Source organism: Anastrepha obliqua, chromosome 3, assembly GCF_027943255.1.
Source record: "Anastrepha obliqua isolate idAnaObli1 chromosome 3, idAnaObli1_1.0, whole genome shotgun sequence".
Classification (NCBI taxonomy): Eukaryota; Metazoa; Arthropoda; class Insecta; order Diptera; family Tephritidae; genus Anastrepha; species Anastrepha obliqua.
Window position 1 is genome coordinate 27,531,083 of NC_072894.1, and position 20,260 is coordinate 27,551,342.

The 20,260-nt window shown below is 38.5% G+C and overlaps 2 protein-coding genes across 2 annotated transcripts in view; one reads left to right on the forward strand and one right to left on the reverse strand.

Annotated features, from left to right (window-relative positions):
- The window catches only part of LOC129242813 (GTP-binding protein Rhes), a 45,475-nt gene extending 33,969 nt beyond the window's left edge, over positions 1–11,506 (forward strand). Inside the window, exons 3-4 of the mRNA XM_054879669.1 lie at positions 7,905–8,088; positions 11,104–11,506. Coding sequence (XP_054735644.1) covers positions 7,905–8,088; positions 11,104–11,506 — 587 coding nt within the window. The remainder of the gene's footprint in view (positions 1–7,904; positions 8,089–11,103) is intronic.
- Positions 11,507–14,935: 3,429 nt separating this feature from the next.
- Positions 14,936–15,878, reverse strand: LOC129241898 (uncharacterized). Its single transcript, XM_054878446.1, has 2 exons — positions 15,194–15,878; positions 14,936–15,118 (listed from the first exon to the last, which is right to left on the reverse strand). The coding sequence occupies exons 1-2, from the start codon at positions 15,443–15,445 to the stop codon at positions 14,936–14,938; spliced, it is 435 nt and encodes a 144-aa protein (XP_054734421.1). The 5' UTR covers positions 15,446–15,878.
- Positions 15,879–20,260: the final 4,382 nt, after the last annotated feature.

Consider the following 20,260-nt stretch of genomic DNA (forward strand, 5'->3'; position numbering starts at 1 on the left):
TGTTTATTCGTGGGCTCTTACGACACGGTGAATTCGGAAGGCACAATCGTGTATACCGTCATTCTTGTAATCTCTCCATTACAGGCGAAAACATAGCTGCTTGACAGCAATGGTAAAAGTATTGGACGATATTCGAATTAATTTTGACAGTGGCGGCCTAACACTTCTTTGTTTTCTAGTTTTCTCTAATACGTTTGATTCAATGGTCTATCACCTGCTTTGTATGAAGCTGAAATACTATTTGGTTGGTTTCAAAGACAGTTCGGTGAAGCTTATAGCCAGCTATGTATATTGAGGATAGAACACAAAAAGTCAAATCAAGTAAATCAGTATTCCAACCTAGGTCGGTATAGGCTGCTGTTCCACAATGACACGTCCCCGGTCCGCCTTTATTTCGTCTCTATTAGTGATGTTTTTTTTTTGTGTATCAGGCGTATACCGATGGCATACAGTCCGGTTGGTTCACTTGATTAGAGGTAATAATTTTTATGAAATAAAATCGTAATTAAAGCAACTGTATTTGATTTAGTAACATAGGGGTTTGTTATAATTTAAGTGAAGACTGTACTTTGTTCGAGAATAAAGATGCATCAAAATATTATTCCATCTAACGGTACTTCGAAGTAGTAAAACCTCAGTAGCTGTAATGCTATGCTTGATTTATTGGTTCACTTGAGTAGAGGCACTAACCAAATAAGACAAAATCATATTAAATATAGGAACTTTTGTTTCTTTACATTTATCATTTAAAGTATAATAGTTTGTGCTGCTACCTTTTTTATAAATTATTTCGTAAATACGTTGATGAGTGATTTTGTACAAATTACCCAGATAGGCTACTGAAATTTAAAACCAGACGTTTTTTGTGCTAAACACAAATCTAATATCGCAATGGGCTAAAGCTTCTAAATATAGTGTTTATTTCCATTTTTGAGATTATTTAGAGCTAAAATTTGACGCGCATTCACCTTTGTTTTGCTATTTCAAATATAGCCTTCATCCAGTTTAAAGTACATTTTTTTGTATTTTTACTGTATTTTGTTTAGTTTAGTCTTGGAAGCTAAAAAGGTGGAGGCTTGTATTTCCTGCTGAATAGCATCAACCATAGAGTAACCTTAATTTGGGTCCCGGGTCACCGGAACATAGAAGGTAGCGAAAAAGCTGATGAACTAGCAAGAGGGGGATCTGCCATGAATAGCGCTCTTGCAGTACCAGTATTCACTCCACTAGGTGAGGTCAAGAATGCAATTTCCCTAAAATACCTTCGAATTGCAGATTGTAGATGGAGAGACCAGACGAAATGCAAAATCAGCAGAACGTCCTACTCTATGGAAGGACAGAATGTTAACCTTGGGCCAACCGCTGTTCGAGAGTCTCGAGCAACTGTCTGGCTTAGACGTCAACAACCTCATAAGGTTCCTAAACCGCACCTGCTGTAAATAACTGTTAAACAATTTGGTAACGAGGATGTGGCAACAAAATGGTGCGGAAGCGCTAGTTGGATTCTGGATGAATCACCATTCTAACCAACCAACCCACCAGCATCAACTCCGTCTTGTCAGAGTTGGCTCTGAGACCGCAACTGGCAGCCCAATTACTGAGTGTAGCCAGTACGCCTTCTAAAATTTCAGCCATTACTGATGGAAAGCGTCCTGAGAACATTAGGACCAAGTCATCAGCATATGCTACCACCTTTACCGCACCCCTGTTTAAGCGAGTTAAAGCTACTAGCCAAAGGAGAGGCGAGAGGCCGCTGCCCTGTGGTGCACCACAATGTGCGAACCTAGTGATTCTAGCCCCTCCTGCCACATCATTTATTTCTCTACCACCATGCAGAGACGAGATAAAGGTAGATAGGCCTTCCTACCCCTAGCCTATTTAGATCAGTGACAATTAACTCAGCCGTAACATTATTAAAGGCGCCCTCTATGTCTATAAAGGACGCCAAAGTGAATTGTTTTCCCACCAGAGATTTCTCTACAGTCCCTACTACTTTATGTAAAGCTGTCCCGATAGATCTACTTTTCAGGTAAGCGTATTGAGCTGTAGATAGTCTGGTTTCAAAGTGCTCTCGAATGTGATAGTCGATCACTCTTTCGAACACCTTGAGAATAGAGGAGGTAAGACTTATGGGTCTGAAGTCCCCTCCTTCCTTCCTTATGAATGTAGACCGCCTTGGTTTTCTTCCAGCTTGCAGGAAAGAGGCTTAACGAGATACACGCCAAAAATATCTTTTGAAAGACGGCAAGCGCCAAGGTTTTAGTCTTCTGAATCATCACTGGCGTGATATCATCGATACCTGGAGATTTTAAAGGGGAAAAACTATCGATTCCACAGTTTATTCTGTTGACGGACAGAACAGATGTGAGAGACATCACACGTAGCCCCTCCTGCCGATTCGCGCCTTCGTTACAGACTGGAGCAATATCATTTTCCGGGAAATGGGCATCAACAAGGATTTTTAAAGATTCACCTGCAGATTCAGCCCACTCCTCATTCTTTCTTTTGACAAGAGTTTACAAGAATGCTTCTTGGAGAGGACCCTGCTGAGTCTGGCCGACTCTTTTACGGATTTAATTGATTCGCAGTACTATTTCCAAGAGTTGCGCTTCGCATCTCTAATGGCTTTCATCTACTCTTCAGAAGGGCTACAACACCACTAAACTAGAGAGAGTGCAGAGAACTGAATGTGTGGGCATCACTGGTGCTTGTAGAACATGTCCCACTGCTTCCCTCAACGTTATTCTGCACTTACTTCCTGTGGATCTGCAAGTTAAATCCATTGCTGCTCAGAGCACTATAAGGTTGAAAGAGATTGATGACAACTTCCTGTAGGACATAATAGCATCTTGAAGCAGATCTCCCCTTCCTTCTTTGTACTTCGCACTGATCTCTCCATCCGCAAACTGGGTTTTGAGGGTTGTGCTAGGGCTATCTTTCCGACCGGGCAAGATTGGAAAGAGGGGAGAGTCGACACGGATATAGGTACCTCTGACTTCACTGAACAATGACTGATACGTGTGAAATGAGCCGTCAGAATTCTGCTGCTAAGTCCCAAACACGCATTCGAAAGTGAGCTAAAAATTATATTTTTTGTTCATTTTTTAAACCTCTCAGAAAGGAGTCTGACAGTGGAACGAACATTAAAAGTTGTCTTGTAAGATACTCTACCGCTCGATTTTTAAAAGACGAAGAAATTGTGAAGTTTTATCTGAACTTTTGACTGACGTTTGTGTTTATAAAGAGTTTCACCCTAAGATTTCCCCGATGTCAAAGCTGTTGATTACTTCGGAATAAAGCCAATTGGATATAGAGCAAGGACTGACCTCGCAGGAACAAACGGGCAATGGATTCTGATTCAGCAACCTCAAAAACATATACCTCAACTTTTTTTTTAATATTTCCGGTGGATATTCTATGCTTGACTTTGAACTGATCTTAAATACTGACGCCAAAAGGGCAAGCTGATAATGAATTCGGACTCAGCAACCCCAAAACCGGATGTATCAATGTTTTGAAAGTTTTCCGGTGAATATTCTAGGTTTGTCCATGAAAACATTTTGTTTTTAAGTTTTTATGTAGAATGGGGATGGTTTCACTTCTTAAGGGGTTATATACAGTTAAAAGGTTGAAAAAACCAAATTTTCCAGAATGTTTTCTGAAAAAACTTTTAAATTTATTGATCTAAAAATTTGCACCGTTTAACTATATTTTAAAACTTAGTATGTACTAGTAAAAATATTTATTTGAAAAAATATTTTTTTATTTTGTAAAAAAAAAATTTATTGGTGAGAAAAAATCTTCGATTAATTACTAAAAAATATATTTAAGAAGCTCGTTTTAGGATTTGAGACTAATCGGTTTAGCCGTTTTCGAGTAATGTTGGTAATCGACTTTGAGAACAACATTTTGAGAAAAACGCGCTGCCGCTCCGGCCTTGTACTTTCCGCACTCTGAAAGGCTGGAAATACAGTATACTCGCTGCGATGTATTTATTACCGTTAACTGGAACTACAATAAAAACAATGCCAAGCCGAATTTGAATACACACAATTTCTTATTTTTATAGTTTTGCTGAACTTCATTTCAATTTCCCTATTTAAGGGTGTGTTTTGATGTAATAAAAAATTAAAATTCGAGCCCATACAATCACTTTCAAAATCATTTACGAGCATTTAAAATATATTTAAATCCGTAATAATTGTATCCTGTAGCCATTCTTGAACAAAATGTGTCAAAAGATCTCCTCTTAAGACGTGGCGGTTTAAATTATCCTACCAATTTTCTTCTTCACTATAGTAAATGGCAAGCTTGGTAATCTATCATCGTTGAGTGGAACTGTTTCTAAAAATGATTTTGTCCTGGTATTTACAAGCTATAAAGAGAAAACCTAGATAAATTTCGTTTATCAATCAAATACCTTATTTTCTACTTACCTTTTAGAATACATATTGACCAGCTTGAAAGGTATGCCATTGGTTAAGGGCCAATGAATTGCTTCTTTTTTCCATATATTTAAACTCGGCATACAGCTGGCCTAACTTATTCAACAATAAATGAAGACCTTGTCAAATCTCAAAAGTCGACCCGTCCTAGTGTACGAAGAGAAATGCGCACATGCACCTGCGTTCACTATGAAAGCTCTCTTGTCTGTGTCTGCAGGTTGACATGTTTTGACAGTTCTCTTACTTTTGCGCTTGTTTGTCAATTGAAGCTTCATTCCCATTGTTCTTTTCGTCCGATATTATCTACATACTATATACATATATGTCCACGTAGATATATACGTACATATTTACAGTATAAATATGTAAGTGAACGCATATTTATGGTCCTCTGAATTGCCATTTGGCAGTAACAGCAAACAGTAACAAAAATACCGGATGTGCTGTGCATAAATTTCTTAATTTGCATTTTTTACTTGCGTGCGTAGCAAAACCAACATACACCCCTCGACAAAATGATGATCAATATATAGACCAGTTTTGGCTATTTTTCTGCTTTTTTGTTTGATGCTCGTTATTGGTTTTTTTTTTTAAGAAAAGTACAGCTCATTTTCTACCAAACAACTGTGCAAATCTGATTCTCAGTCAGAAAACCTTGAATCAAAATTTCTCGAACATCGAGAAATGCTGTCAAGGATACACCATCGAGGGGTGTAGTACCTGTTGTGGAATATTAACCGCGCGAAAGGAATGAGACTTGAATACAGTAGTTAAAGAGAATATAACTTCACTTTGTTACACTGACGGATACAAGATGGGCTGTGGCCTCGGCGCCGGTGTATATTCGAAAGGCCACGCAGCTTCCAAGTCTTTTTGCTTGGGGAACTGGACTAGTATCTTTAAAGCAGAAGTTTTCGGGATAAGGGAAGCTTGCAGGAGAATTAGAAACCATCCACAATAACTATCAGATAGTCAAGAAGTAATCTTAGCTTTAAAGTCACCTATAACCAATTCAAAAACGGTCATGCAGACATCACTCTCATCTCGGTACCTGGCCATAGGAACATATAAGGAAATGAGAAAGTTGATGAACTGACAAGACAGGTGGCATCCTATAATGAATACGAAGCAGTAGAAATAGACTGTCCCCAAGTAGTGCGCAAAAGGCAGATCTTCTCTCTATTCCAGAAGCAGGCCGTGGACAGATGGACTAACAGAGATACCTGAAAAATAACTAAACAAACGTGGCCCAATTTCAATAAATCCCGAACTGATAAGTTGTTAAGAAAGCCACGAGCAGACATTTTCAGAATTGCGTCAACAATAACCGGCCACTGGTTTCTGGGGACCATGCCAGGTAGATGGGGTGGCCGTACAATGATAGATGCAGAAGCTGCAATCAAGAAAAATCTAAGGAAATAGTCCTTCACTAACTGTGTTAGTGCCCAAGTCTGGGTGCTCTACGACATACTATAGAATGCTGGGGGAATTCTCAATGGTTAACTTGAAAGAAATTGAAGCAAGGGAAATAGACGTAATAGGCAGATTCATAGAGAAATCAAGATGGCTCGACTAATAAAAAGCAGCGGTTCTACAAGTGGTGAATTAAAATAACAACTTTTGTGCTAATTGGGTGTGGGCTGTGTCACTCAGACAACACTGCCACCAGTTACGGGAGCATCAAGGGAACTTGGGTAAGATTAAAGACTTATTTGCACAACGAAAAAGGAAAAGAACGACTCAATGGATTAGCGCTGCTAACTCTTCACCGAGATATTGTAGTCACCACCACAAAAATACTTGATATTTTGGCTAAGAAGAAAAGGAGAACCCACATTACTTTGTAAATTCACTGGTTTTTTTTTTTCATAGAAAATTCATGCGTACGTTCTACTTGTTCTGAGTGCACATTGTATACAAGTTGAAGTCCAAAATAAAGAAGACTGGCGTCATAAAAATGTTTTTGATAGCGCCATCTTTTTAATGAATTAGTGCGTTAGAAGTTATATCTCTAGCTGACTTCCAGTGATAACTTGGTGACATTCGGTTCAGTGGAAGCGAAATTATTGCGTCTAAAGTGTCAGTATGTTTGTGTCATCGGTACAAAAATGAGTTTCGAACAAAGAGGTAATATCAAATTGTGTTTTAAAATCGGTAAAACGAAAACCGAAACATTTGAATTGATGAAAAAAGTTTATGGCGATGATTGTCTACCTCGTGCCAGAGTTCATGAGTGGTATATACGTTTCAGAGATGGTTGTGAGGACATACAACTAAATGACAATCACTTACCGTATTCACCTGCTATGGCTCCCTGCGACTACAACCTATTCGAAAAATTGCATTTGGTCATGAAAGGAAATCGTTTTGCGTCCGTAGAGGCCATCCAAAAGGCTTGTACCGACATCCTGAAAGACATTCCGGATTCCGGTCAATGACCTGAAAAACTCTTTCGAAAAGCTTTTAGAACGCGCAAAACAATGTATCGAGGCGATAGGGGACTATTTTCAATAAATAAACTCGAAGTTATCAGAACAAATCTCCTGTCGTTTCTATTTTAGCTCAGTTTTGTTTATTTTGGACTTCAGAAGAATTTTCAGAGTGAACCCCCAAAAAGAATTCCTGAATCCGTTCCTGAATTTTTCTATATCTGCATTTATATGGTTTTCTTAAAAAATTAGATATACTTGAATAAAGAAAAAACCATTCACAAAAAAATAGTTTTCACCTGATGAGAGATGCTGTCCGTCGCAAACGGCCGGAAATGTGGGCAAACAATTCTTGGGTTTCGCATGATGATAACGCGCCATCGCACCGAGGACAAATTGTGATGGATTATTTGACTAAACACCAATAAATACCATCGTGCAAGCACCGTATTCACCTAATATGGCCCCGTGCGACTTCTTTCCTAAATTGAAGTTACCACTTCGTGGAAGGAAATTTCAGTCGATAGAGCAGATCAAAGAGAATGCGATGAAGGAGCGGAAGGCCATCCTTTCGTCGGCCTACCAGGGGTGCAGGTGCATGGAGGACTGGGTCAAACGTCGACACATGTGTGTTCCTCCACACGGGTCATATTTTGAAGGAGATAAAATAAATTTGCTTGAAATTTAACTCTGTTTTGTTTTATTTAAACATTTCCGGTACTTTCTGATCATAGGGTATGAATTAAGAGCATACAGTTTGACTTCTGTACACACGCACATTCATATTCGCTCACAATAAACTTGCGAACTCACTTTAGAATTAATTCATTCAACCGAAAATCGTTAGCAGCAAAATTTCTTTCCAGTTGCGAGTTCATTTATTTAGTTTTTTTTTACTAGTACTTACTACGCTTGTTCGCTTTGGAAAGTTGATCGATTTCATTTTGTGATTTCATGCGGCGAAAGCCAAATTCTTGGTTGCAATTATTTAAAAGTTTGCGAATTGAAATTTATTTTTCCCCCATTTTAGGCGATATTTTCATCTTAGTCTTCAGCATGGATTCGCGTGAATCCTTTGAGGAAGTGGTGCGTTTACGTGAAAATATACTCGAAACTAAATGGGCGGCGCTTAATCCAGGATCTGGTTTGAAGAAGAAAAGTTTGCCAAAAATTCCAATGGTTATTGCCGGAAATAAATGTGATCGTGAACCCAAGTAAGTTAAATCAACTGCATTTATAACATTTTTATTTTTATTTGTGTGACAGAGTTCGCACCGTACCCATCAACGGGGGTTTGGGTAAAAATTAAGTGACAGCTGTTGATGCGAGATAAATCCGAAAATGCGAAGAAGAATGCAAGAAGAAGAAGAAATTACACAAATGTGACGTCAACCACACAGTAGTTCTATGAAATTCGGGGTGAACTAAGTAGCGGTATCGCGATCGGTGTCGCCTTATTATTCGCCCCATCATGAATCATGCACCCACGGTGGAGAGAATTCAGAAAGTGTGGCCAACATTAGACCGTTAACCGGCTCTCAGCGAATTTTCAAGAAATCAATGGATTCGCCGACGTAATAGCGGCTTTTTTACGACAAAACTGAGATTTTGTTTGTGATATAAGAAAAAATCAACACAGCTATTGCTCATGTTACTTCTTTGCCGTGTGAAAATAGCTTATTGGAAGAGCGTTCGAATACGTGTGAAATGAGAGAATAGACTTCTACTGTCTAATCATCTATAAAGTGGCAATTGAAGTTGCTCTCACAATTTTTCTGCAGATGGCTAAACCTTGTAATCTATCAGCATTGTATGCTCCTATTATTCAGTACCTAAGGAAGATGTAGTCTGTTCTGTAGAGAACGGCCATTTTCTGTAGAGTTCGTTGATAGTTCAGCACCAGTATACAACTGAAAGCGACAAAGAGCGCTAACTACCGTAGTACGTAGGATTTGGCGAACTGTCCAAAATTCGCCTCTGTCTCGGCGATGACTTCCTGGTTTGAACTAAACTTTTTTCTCGTGAGCCACTGTTAGGGAACAAGATAAAGTCGCAGGGAGCCGGCTTGGGCGGTGAGTACGGGGGCGCGGCAGAAATTCATAAGGCAATTCATACAGTTTGGCGGCGACAACTCCGAATGAACGTGCTGGTGCATTATCGTGGTGAAACAGCACCTTCTTTTTCGCCAAATGCAGCCGTGTCCCCTTCAATTTCTTGGGAAAGTGGTCCAGTAACTCACTGCAGTATTGTCCAGTGATCGTTCTTCCTTTTCCTAAAAAATCCATGAGGACGACTACGTTGCATCCCAAAAACTCGTCGCCACGACCTTTCTAACCGATGGGGCTGGCTTCGCCTTCTTTGGAGCACATTCACCGCGAGAAATTCATCGTCTTCATTGTTGCTTAGTTTCTGGTGTGTAATGATGAAACCAGTTTTCATCAACGGTGACAACTCGTTACAAAAATTCCTTCGGATCTCGCTTAAATTGATCCAAACACTGCTTTGAAGTTAACAGCTGCATCCACCTGTTGTTGCTTGTGAGCAATCGCGGCACCCATTGGGCCGACAATTTTTTCATCGTCAACTTATCATGTAAAATATTAATTGCCGTTCCGGTGGAAACACCTATGACCTCTGTTACTTCGCGCACTTTCGTTCGACGAGACATACCTTATCAGAGCATCTTCAGCGATAGCAGTCTCATTTCGGTTGCCTTTATACAGGGTTTGATTGAAAAGTAATGAGCTTTATTCTTTTTAAGCAGTTTTATTAAACCTTTTGGCTTATACAACTAATATTCTTCAAAATAGGACCCTTGAGCGTCAATACACCGCTGGCAGGAAATATTTTTTAAACTCATCCGCCGGAATCGCGTTCAATTCGGCAGTCACAGTTTTTTGGATCACCTCGATGGAGTCGAAACGCCTCCCCTTCTGGGCTGTAGAGAGGGTGGGGAAGCACCGGAACCCCCATCTTGGCCAATGCAGAGGTGCAGAGGAAGGCGTCTGTTTGCGTCGTCGAAGGCCTTCCAGATCGCTGTTCGTCTTCGACGACCTCCCGGCCTTCCTTTAACGACTTGTGCCACCGTTTTACCTGGGCACTGGACAGAGATTGGTCCCCGTAAGCCTCCTTGAGTAGCCCAATGGTTTCGGTACTCGTTTTGTTAAGCTTTACGCAAAATTTGATCGAGTAACGTTGCTCCAACGATCGCTGCATTTTCACCACTGCAAAATCCCAACCCACTTTTAAAACAGCTTTCACGCGCGGAGCGCTGTTGCCAGCGAACTGGGACCGGTTTCTAGTGGAATGGGAAGGTCCAACGATCATTTTCCCACACCAGCCGATTCGGTTGATCGCTTGGCAGACGCGCCGCGCGGGAAGGCTCATAACTTTTCAATCAAACCCTGTATGACTATGTAATACAGCAGCTCTTACACTTTTCAACTTTGAGTAAGATGAGAAGTTGGTAAACACTGCCAAATGGACTTGCGTGGAGAATAAGCGGAAGCTGCCGAAGATGGCAAATAAGGCATCTAGACTTGTACTGACGCATAGGTTGGTTTAGGTTATGATGGTAGTCGGTCTGTACGACCAACGCATTTAGTGCCCACTGTGATACCACTGGGCCACACGGGAACCTCACTGGATGTAGTGACGCTTACATAAACCATTTAAGCATGCGCAGCTTTCGTTGATAAACTGTCGTTTTCGTTAGAACTCAAAGTTAGGAAACATTCACATTTGTAATTTCTGCGGTCACCAGCGTGTAAAACATTGGTGATTTTCAAACAGTTTTCGCAGTAGGTCACCTGGGACTATGGTGTCTGTTTTTTGTTTTTTTGATAAATTATAATGGCAACTCTCGATGGAAATCGTATGAGAAAGTCAGTATCCTATCCGCCCGGAACGAAATGGATCGTTTGCGCTTGATTAGTGTTGCTAAATATTGCAAACTTCTTTTCGAAGCCAGTGTTGTGTAGCTATGTTAATGAGCAAACCTGCCACATCTGGGAATCGGCACGTGATCTTCGAGAGCCAATGCATCGTCAAAAAGCGGCAGTTTGGTTACCACCACACGAAACCAATTTCCCTTCAAAAATGCTGCTGGAAACGACAGTTCGGTCTTAGATCAAAGCGCTACATGAATACTCACTCATAAAATATATTTACTTACTTGCTTATTTTAAATCCTATTCTAAAATTTGTTCAATTATTTTACTCTCTCGCAGAAATGTTCAACTGGACGAAGTGATGGGCTATATTGCCGGTCAGGACAATTGTTGCGTCTTCGTCGAATGTTCGGCGCGACAAAATTTTCGTATCGATGATCTTTTCTATGCACTCTTTATGGTTTCAAATTTACCATTGGAAATGGCACCGAACCATCATCGACGTGTCGTGTCGGCATTTGGAGCACCATCACCTTTGCCGCCGCACACCACCATGAGTGGATCGAAAAAGAATGCACTCTCTATTAAGCGACGCTTCAGTGATGCCTGCGGAGTGGTAGCACCGAATGCGCGACGGCCCAGCATACGAACCGATCTCAATTTGATGCGCTCCAAGACGATGGCCATGAACGAGGGCGAAGGAGCGGGTGTGACGCGTAGGAATTATTGCGGATTAATGTAAATGTAGGCAGTACTTATATATATATATATATGTGTATATTTACACGAATATCTACATATACATAATCTTATGTGTATTCGAGCGATGATTTCAGTATGTGATACAATCATAGAGAGTTCTAGTTAAACGCATGCACGTTAGGATATAAATAAATACAATAAACTTCTAGTGAAATATGAATAAATACATGCATGCAAATGCGTTAGCGAAAATGTATTTCAATACAGGTAAATATACACACATACACGTAGATAACAGATATACATACACATAATGCTGATTGTGGATATTTCGTTAGTGGTGAATCATCAGTGTTGGAAATTTGGAAATGGCCAGCGAAACAATTTTTGCCAGAATTCTATGCGTTCGTAGATTAATTGATTACATTTTAGACTTTTCTAATGATAACGGTAATAACAGAATATCAAACACTAATAAGAGTTTAAATCATTGTACCTAAATGCCCAACTAATAATTTTATAAATATATTGTAATACTTATACATATCTGCTTTAATTTAGTATCTCGTCCAAATAAAATTATAAATAAGTAAATGCTAATGCCAGCTGTAACTTAACTATATTTCCCTAAGTAAATCTAAGACATTTCAAAGGTTGGTTCAAAATGTACAGTGACGTGGTTTCGCATCGGTAACTTTCATATGAAATAGTATAGCTTATGCTTTATGGTATTTAATACCCAATATTAACCAGATTTATTATACATAACTTGGAGAATGAGAAACTCTCTAATTGAATATTTAAGATTTTTTAAATAAATCGTCATGCATTTAGAAGATCGTAAACAATTTTTTTTAAATTATATTTAATGGTATGGCAAAACGAATGAAACTCGACATGAATGGAACTCTGAATGTCCTAGCACAATAGGCCCAAGTGTCAGTACAAACTGTAAGAAGTGCTATAAGTGCTAGGACTCGGAAATTTAAGACTTAAATTTTTATTTAATATTCATTTAATTATATGTGAGGATAATGAAAATAGTTCTTGTAGCCTAGACAGACGGTGGCGTTAATAGGGATTAACGGCTTAACTCGGAATGAAATGAAATGCAACCAATGCGAGTTGACAACTAGACTTCATTCTCATAATTTAAGAAGAATTTTGCGGTGGCTACATTGCCTATATAAATTTTTATGAAATTTCAATCTAATCAAACTAAAATTGTCGAGGTCTCTGTTTATTTAGGGGTAGCTTCGGTTTTTTTACTGATTCAAATAAAAAAAATGAATACATAAGAGTTTATTTAGCTTTCGTTTTTTTAATAATTTTTTAGTTTTATTTGTTTGGAGATTTGTAAAGAGTTTGACCAGTAATAAGGGGCCCACATAATTTTGCGTTTTTCTTGTTCATGCCATTGTTAATTCAACTTTTTGAAAAGCATAAAACAAGTAGCTACTTTGGTCTATCGTTTGCTAAGTAGTTCTTATTAAAAGATTTAAGAAGCAGGTAACCTTTCAGCGGGTAATAAATTGTAAATATGACATCCACTTCAGGTTGGTATACGAGGGGGGCTCAATAAGTACCTACCTGTGCTAGAAATGAAGACACCTTTTTTCCAAAATTTTTATTTTTTTATTTTTCAACACAGTCCCCTTTTCGAACGACACACTTCTCCCAACGCTCCGTCCATTTTTTTAACCCCTCCAAAGAAGAGGATTTGTACAGCTCTAAAAAATACGCCTCTCTCTGGCGATGACTTCCTCGTTTAAACTAATTTTTTCCCCCCCGAGCCATTTCTTCATATAAGGGAACATGAAAAAGTCGGAGGGAGTTAGGCCTGGGGTGCGCCAGCAATTCATAACGCAATTCATGCAGTTTGGCGGCGAGAACTCTGGGTGAATTTGATGGTGCATTATCGTGGTGAAACAGCACCTTCTTTTTCGCCAAAATGCGGCCATGTCTCCTTCAATTCTTTTTTAAAACAGTCCAATAACTCACTGCAATATTGTCCAGTGATCAGTCTTCCTTTTTCTAAAAAATCCATGGGGATCGCATCCCAAAAAATTATAGACGTGGCCTTTCCGCCCGATGGGACAGTCTTCGCCTTCTTTGGAGCAGATTCACCGGAAGAAATCCATTGTTTTGATTGTTGATTAGTTTCTGTTGTGTAATGATGATTCCAAGTTTCATCAACGGTGATAACTCGACACAAAAATTCCTTCGCATCTCGCTTAAATTGCACCAAAATTTGCTTCGAAGTTAACAGCCTCATCCGCTTTTTCTTGCTTGTGAGCAATCGCGGCACCAATTGAGCCGACAATTTGTTCATCGCCAACTTATCATGTAAAATATATTATTAATTGCTGTTCCGGTCGAAACGCTTCGGTTACTCCGCGCACTTTCGTTCGTCGATCAGCGAGAATCATGTCGTGGAGTTTTTGAATGATTTCCTCGGTAACCACGTCTGCCGGGCGCCCTGGTCGCTTCTCATCAAAAATAGATGTTCGCCCACGTTTAAATGCGTTGAACCAACATCTAACTGTGGTTATAGATGGCGAAGCGTCCTCATAGACAGCATCCAACTTTGATTTTATCTCCTCGCAGTTTTCCCATCCAAAAACAAAAAGTGAATTACCGAACGATACTGTTCTTTTTCCATCTTAGCGAAAATCACAAAACACGAATAGCTGCCAAATCCAAACTAGCTTATCAATCAGACTGAAATTTGTTTCGCCGTCGTTTGATAGATGGCAGCACACGATTTTAACAGCAACTTCCCTCAAGAACGCCTTCTGTCATCAGACACGGGTGCTTATTGAACCGCCCTCATAAAGAGAAGAGCAGCAAAAACAGAATGCAATGTTAGTTGTTCGAAATTACATTAATTGTTTTGATATATCGGAGCAGTTTGAGAAATTGCAATTTAAATTTTAGAAAAAAAAAACTATTTCTTAGCTTTAGAGCAGCTAATAAACGTATTTGTTGCCTGCGGTCCATCTTTTAACGACAAGACTATCCAATAAGCAAATCAAGTGTTCACAAATCTGGGTAACAACCGTCTTTCACCTATAATTTAGACATCAAAATAGAGATTTTTATCACTCAAAATATTTTTTTTTCGTTCAATAAAAAAGTTATTCAAAAACACAATCGGATGATTAATTTTGCTCCACCCTTGTAGATACCTAGGGGAGATCGGGGGGTTATGAGACGGGTTTTGTTTTTTGACCATAAACATAATATAACCTATCCATTTTTCTGCACATTAAAATTTTTTAATTGTGATTAAGTATAACAACACTTTGACAAAAGATTAATTTCTTAAAATTATAGAAAAATCTCTAAGTTTTGCCTGCCTGCTCAAAAATCATTTTTTTCGGATTTTCGCATGTTCGGGGGGTTGTGAGACACAAATTTCATCAGAAAGAAAACGGCCTGATTTTATAAAAATTTTTTATTTCAATCGTTAAAAAGGCATATATTGGCTTCTACAATATAATTGATATCTCTCCACTGGATATTCAATGTTACACTTCATTGCAAACTCGTAGACCAATTTGGAAAACTCACAAATAGACAAACCGTAGTACATTTTGCTGGCACGAAGAAGATATTGCACTAACTCGTCTTCTTGTTCTACGCTAAATATCTGTCGAATATAAAATAAATTGTCTGAAGGTTGAAAAATAACGAAAATTCAATTATATCACGATTAAATATAAACCTTTTTTCCACCAGTTCTCTTGAGTAAATTTGAAACAAAATCAACAAGTTTTTCATTCGAAGTGGTTGTGGGGTCTATGTTCGCTTCCATCAGACTTGAAATGTAGCGCGCCAATTTCGACTTATCGATTTTATATGCGCTACCAACGGATCGTAGAGACTTTTTCGCGATTGTAACCTCCTTAATAGCAGCCACAAAAACATTGGCATCAATCGCAGGTTTAACAGTCTGACTATACTTATGACGCACCATAATGTCTGAAAAATAAATAATTAATTATCAAAAACCCTGTATTTATCCAATACAGTGTAAATAACACTAAACGTAACACAGAAATGCGAGATACGGCTGTAGAATACTATTAAATGTTCCTAGATTACGGAAATAGCATGTCTCATGACCCCCCGAATACGCTGTCTCACGACCCCCCAATTGCTTTATTTTCAATGTGGCCACTGTTTTATGGATGCATTTAATATTTACGCAAAACTCTTGTTGTGGGTCAAAAGGCTACTCACCAAGGAAGGTTTTGATGCATGCACTTTTATAATTAGCTTGTTCAACAAAGTGTAAGAAACAACAAAAACGATTATCAGCAAAACTTTCAATCACACAAGTGGAGTCGCGGTATGAGGACACACAAATAACCTGCATGAACAAAATATTTGTCATGTAAATATTATGATTGAAAGCTAGCAAGAAGTTACGCAGATACCAGACAGATGCCGCGCTCTTCAGTTCAGGGCTGTGAGCGTGTCTCATGACCCCCCGTGTCTCACGACCCCCCGATCTCCCCTACATATAGAAAGCAACGTTCAAAATTATATATTCAAGATCAATACTAGCAATAATTACTTTGTACTTCTATTTGAAATTTTCATTAATTAATATTTACATACACATAGGTATGCATGAATGTGTGTGCATATCTATGTATATGTGAAAAGCTCATTTTTACTACATCAATTAAAAACTCGAGAATTCTAAGGAAACGTTAGCTTTGCTGTGAAAAGAAATCAAAATTCATTTGTGAAAGGGTGCGGTTAAATAAAATATGAGATGCAAATCAAAAGCGGAAGCGATGAAATATTTTACTATGTAAGTAAATAAAGCAAACACAAATTACAAATTACCATTGTAAAACAAATGCCACTTTAAGCACACCGACTACTGTTCCAAAAGAAGCTGCAATTTATTATATCAAATAACTGAAAAAAAAGAAAAATAAATAAAAATGAAGAAAAATAAAATCAAATGAAGGAAACTAATTCCATATCTACAGAAACCCACCAAATCTTTACGCACGTGTATACATACATACGTACCTATATCTACTCTTGTATTTGCTCTAATACTTTTACATTTACTTGCTCGCCGTTCTAAATGTGGTTTCATATCAAACTAAAATACAAATGCATACTATCAATATTTAACTATACAAAATATACGTACAGACATACAGACACTAATAGACTATAATTTATATATTAAGCTAAAATTGTATTATTAGAATATATACATACCTACGTATGAGGATTGCCAAAACAAAAAAAAGAAATGTTTTCTAGGTGCTAATGGTGCTCGCACTCACCAACATAAACGTACACCCGTATCAGCTGACACGTTGAAACTAATGAGAGCCCCATGTAATTGAATTCTCACCACCGCAAATGAATTATCACCACCGTTCCGTTCTGTAGTATCGCAGATAGTTGACGTCGGCTTTGGATTGTTTCCGTAGAATCGTGACAGCTGATTGCTCTCTGGCCACACAGCGTTGCCAAACAGCACATTTCGAAATCATTTACAAAATAAACTTAGAAAAATTTCAATTTTTCTTAAATGAACTATTTGCTTTTGGTGGTTTTTGACTTTCCTTTATTATACAATGAAAAATTGTAACTGATACCGCGGATGTGTGAAAAAGTGTGTATGCAAAAATATCAATGACAACATTATGTCAATACACCCAAATACAAACTTGCACAAACCGATGTATTGTGTAAATATGTATGCGACTAAAAGTTTTTCTAAGTTTTGCTCAATTTTGTGTATCCTATGAGCAACGGAAGTTACTACGACACGTTGATGAGTGTGAGCACCATAACGCCTAAATTTATTTCATGGCCAAATAATTTATTCCCTGGCCAAAAAAATGAGAAATGTATTTTTTTATTTAATATTTACCAACGGTTTGAAAATTACCATTGAATTCTCATGCGGGAAACGCACTTTTCCGTAGATTTTGTATAAAATGTTTACAGATCGATGAACATCGTACCCTAGGCTCTATTAAAAAAAAAATAAGCCTCTAATGCAGGAAATAATAAAGCGTTGAAAAAAAAAGCTTTTCACGGTGAAAATAGCTTTAATTAATTATCAATAAGCCAAGTTAAAAGAAAAATAATGAAAAAGTTTTATATTTTGCTTATTTTTTTACGTTGCCATATATAAAAGCCAGTTTTAAAGTATAGAAAACAGTTGAAAAGCAGAAAAAGATGATATCTACTCCATGAAAATATTTTTTTTGTCAAAAAGTATTAACGATTTATTTACTCTGTTATCGTTTTTTGAAAACGAATCGCTCACATTTCGGTTCTGCTTTTTCGCCATTTGCACAAAAGTGAAGTTATGTCGAAATGTCATAAAACTATAGGCAATTTTTTGCCTAAAAGTTGCTTTGGAGCCGTGGACGAGTTGGCCAAAATACCTGCAAGTCAGATTCGGGCCGCTTTCGATTCGTTTCTGGACCGTCTCAAGGCCATAGTCAAGGCAAAAGGTGATCATATCGAGCAGAAGCAAATAAATTCTTATTTTTTGTATTATTTTCACTCATTTTTTTCTTTGAATTAAATAGAAGTAATTTTCAAAACTAAATGTATAGCCTTTTTAATTGGTTACACTTCGAGTGCCGGAACCTGTAGGTTTTTTTTGTAATTTGTTTCCTAAGAAATAGTTAATTTTGTCTTTTTTATTAACAATTCTTAGACATTCTTTAGCAGCGTTATACAACTGAAACTAATATAATAGCTCTCCATAGGGTCTGATACTGTGGTGCTTTTTAATCGTGTTCGAGAAGAACTCAGCCGAAGTAAGCTGGATGGAGGCCCGGAGTCCGTTTTGCCACTCCCTTCTGCAGCCATCAAAGCCACGGTTAGCAAATGGGTTACTACAGCCCACAAGCGAGCTTGTCAGGCTGAGAGGGGCTGCAGATGGACTAAACTGATGTTACCTGTCATGTACGAGCGACTGTCGCAAATCCTCTTGGCACGGGCCACTTTCTGTGGGCGAATCTCATGGAAAAGGTAGGCATCTCAGACAGTGTACTCTGCCCAGCTTGTGAAGAGGAGGATGAGACGGCCTCCGCCTTCGCTCGAATCAGGTTTGAAGTCTTTGGAACTAATGTGTTAAGAAGCGACCACCTTGGCTCCTTGGCACCACAAGATCTGCTCAGATTTCTTTGGAGGTCGGGTGGATTTAAAGAAAATTAAAAGGAAATCCGAGTGAAGTACAATGAACTTAATTGTGACAGCGTGCTGTACTTGTGCTAGTTGTCTCGACAAAAAAAGCTGGATGGTACATCGTGAACATGATTAGTCGTTGTTTGAGAGCCATGTCAATTGCTTTGTTACGTCAATCACGTTGGTATGCCAAGATCATGATGAAGGTCGCTATTACTTATGCGTTTACTATGCTCCGCAGAAATTTTGTTTTCCAGACGTTGGATAGAGGTGATGTATTAGGTTGGGGAATACGTTCGTAGCGTTTTTAGCTAAGACTTTTATTTAAACAAAAAACCCCTCTCGACCAATTTGTTGATGTCCTTCCGTCGAAAATCGCCTGTTCCGGTGTCAAAGAAGTTGTTGAGCCAGTTATTAAGGACGTCTTTGTTATCGAAGGTAAGGCCCTTCATATGGTTTGATAGGGTGAGGAAAAGATGGTATCCGTTGGTGCAACGTCCGCAGAATATGGCGAAAGCTGAAGAACCCTCCATTCTAGCTCTTGGAGTGTGGCTTTGACGACTTGTGCAACCGTTGTCGTGAAGGAGTGCGGGTTGACCATGTCCATCATGTCTTTCTCATTTATGCGGTGTATCTGGGCAATGTAGAGCTCCTTATTGACTCTGTCATTCTTTTGGAGCACTTCCCAGTGCACCATATTCTCTCAGTCCCACCAAACACATATCATGATCTACTTTGGATAAAGATCCGACTTGATTCTCAACTTTGACGTATCTCCTTTAGCCACCCACTCATTTCTTTGCTTCATATTGATGTATAGGCACCATTTCTCATCTCCCGTGACGATTCGGTACAAAAAGCGCTGTTTATGACCGCGTGTTGCTCGATGGCGAGCGAGATGCTAAGAAGAAATTTGAAGCCGACTTTCTTTGTTTTTTTCGTTGAGCTCGTGAGACACCCAATCTTCCAATTTTTCAGTAAATCCCATTGAACGAAGGTGATTGAGAATCGTTTTATGAACCCAGTTCCTTTTTTCTGCCAACTCGCGACTGGTTTGGCGGCCGTTCTCCTTCAAAAGTGATTCGGTTTTATTCATCGAATTCAGGAGGCCTTCCACTGCGGGACGTTTTATCGACGTCAAAGTCGCCATTTCTGAACTTTTCAAGCCATTTCCGCACTGTAGACTCGCAAATGTCCCGGGCTGCTTCGGCAGCTTTTTGACTCCGATGAAAAACAAAAAAGAGCAGATGTCGAAAATGTTGATTTTTGCCTTCTGGGTATTCCATTTTTAAGCCTCAAAACTAATAAAAAATTAAATAACTCAAAAATTCATTTAACATAGGTTTGTAGAGCAGAAAGAGTTGTATTGACTGAATACTTAACCTTTTCCAAACAGCAAACAAGTCGTTTTCAAGTAAAAGAAACTACAAAAACGCTATGAACTTATTCCTCAACCCAATATATGTACGTTAAGAAATTAATAATGAAAGATTTAATATAATTGAAAATCTTCTGAAATTAATGTGATTGAAACTTATCAGCCTTTCTTTGCTTTTTTGTTAATAAATTAAAAAATTAAAATAAATTAGTAAATAATTTTTAAAAA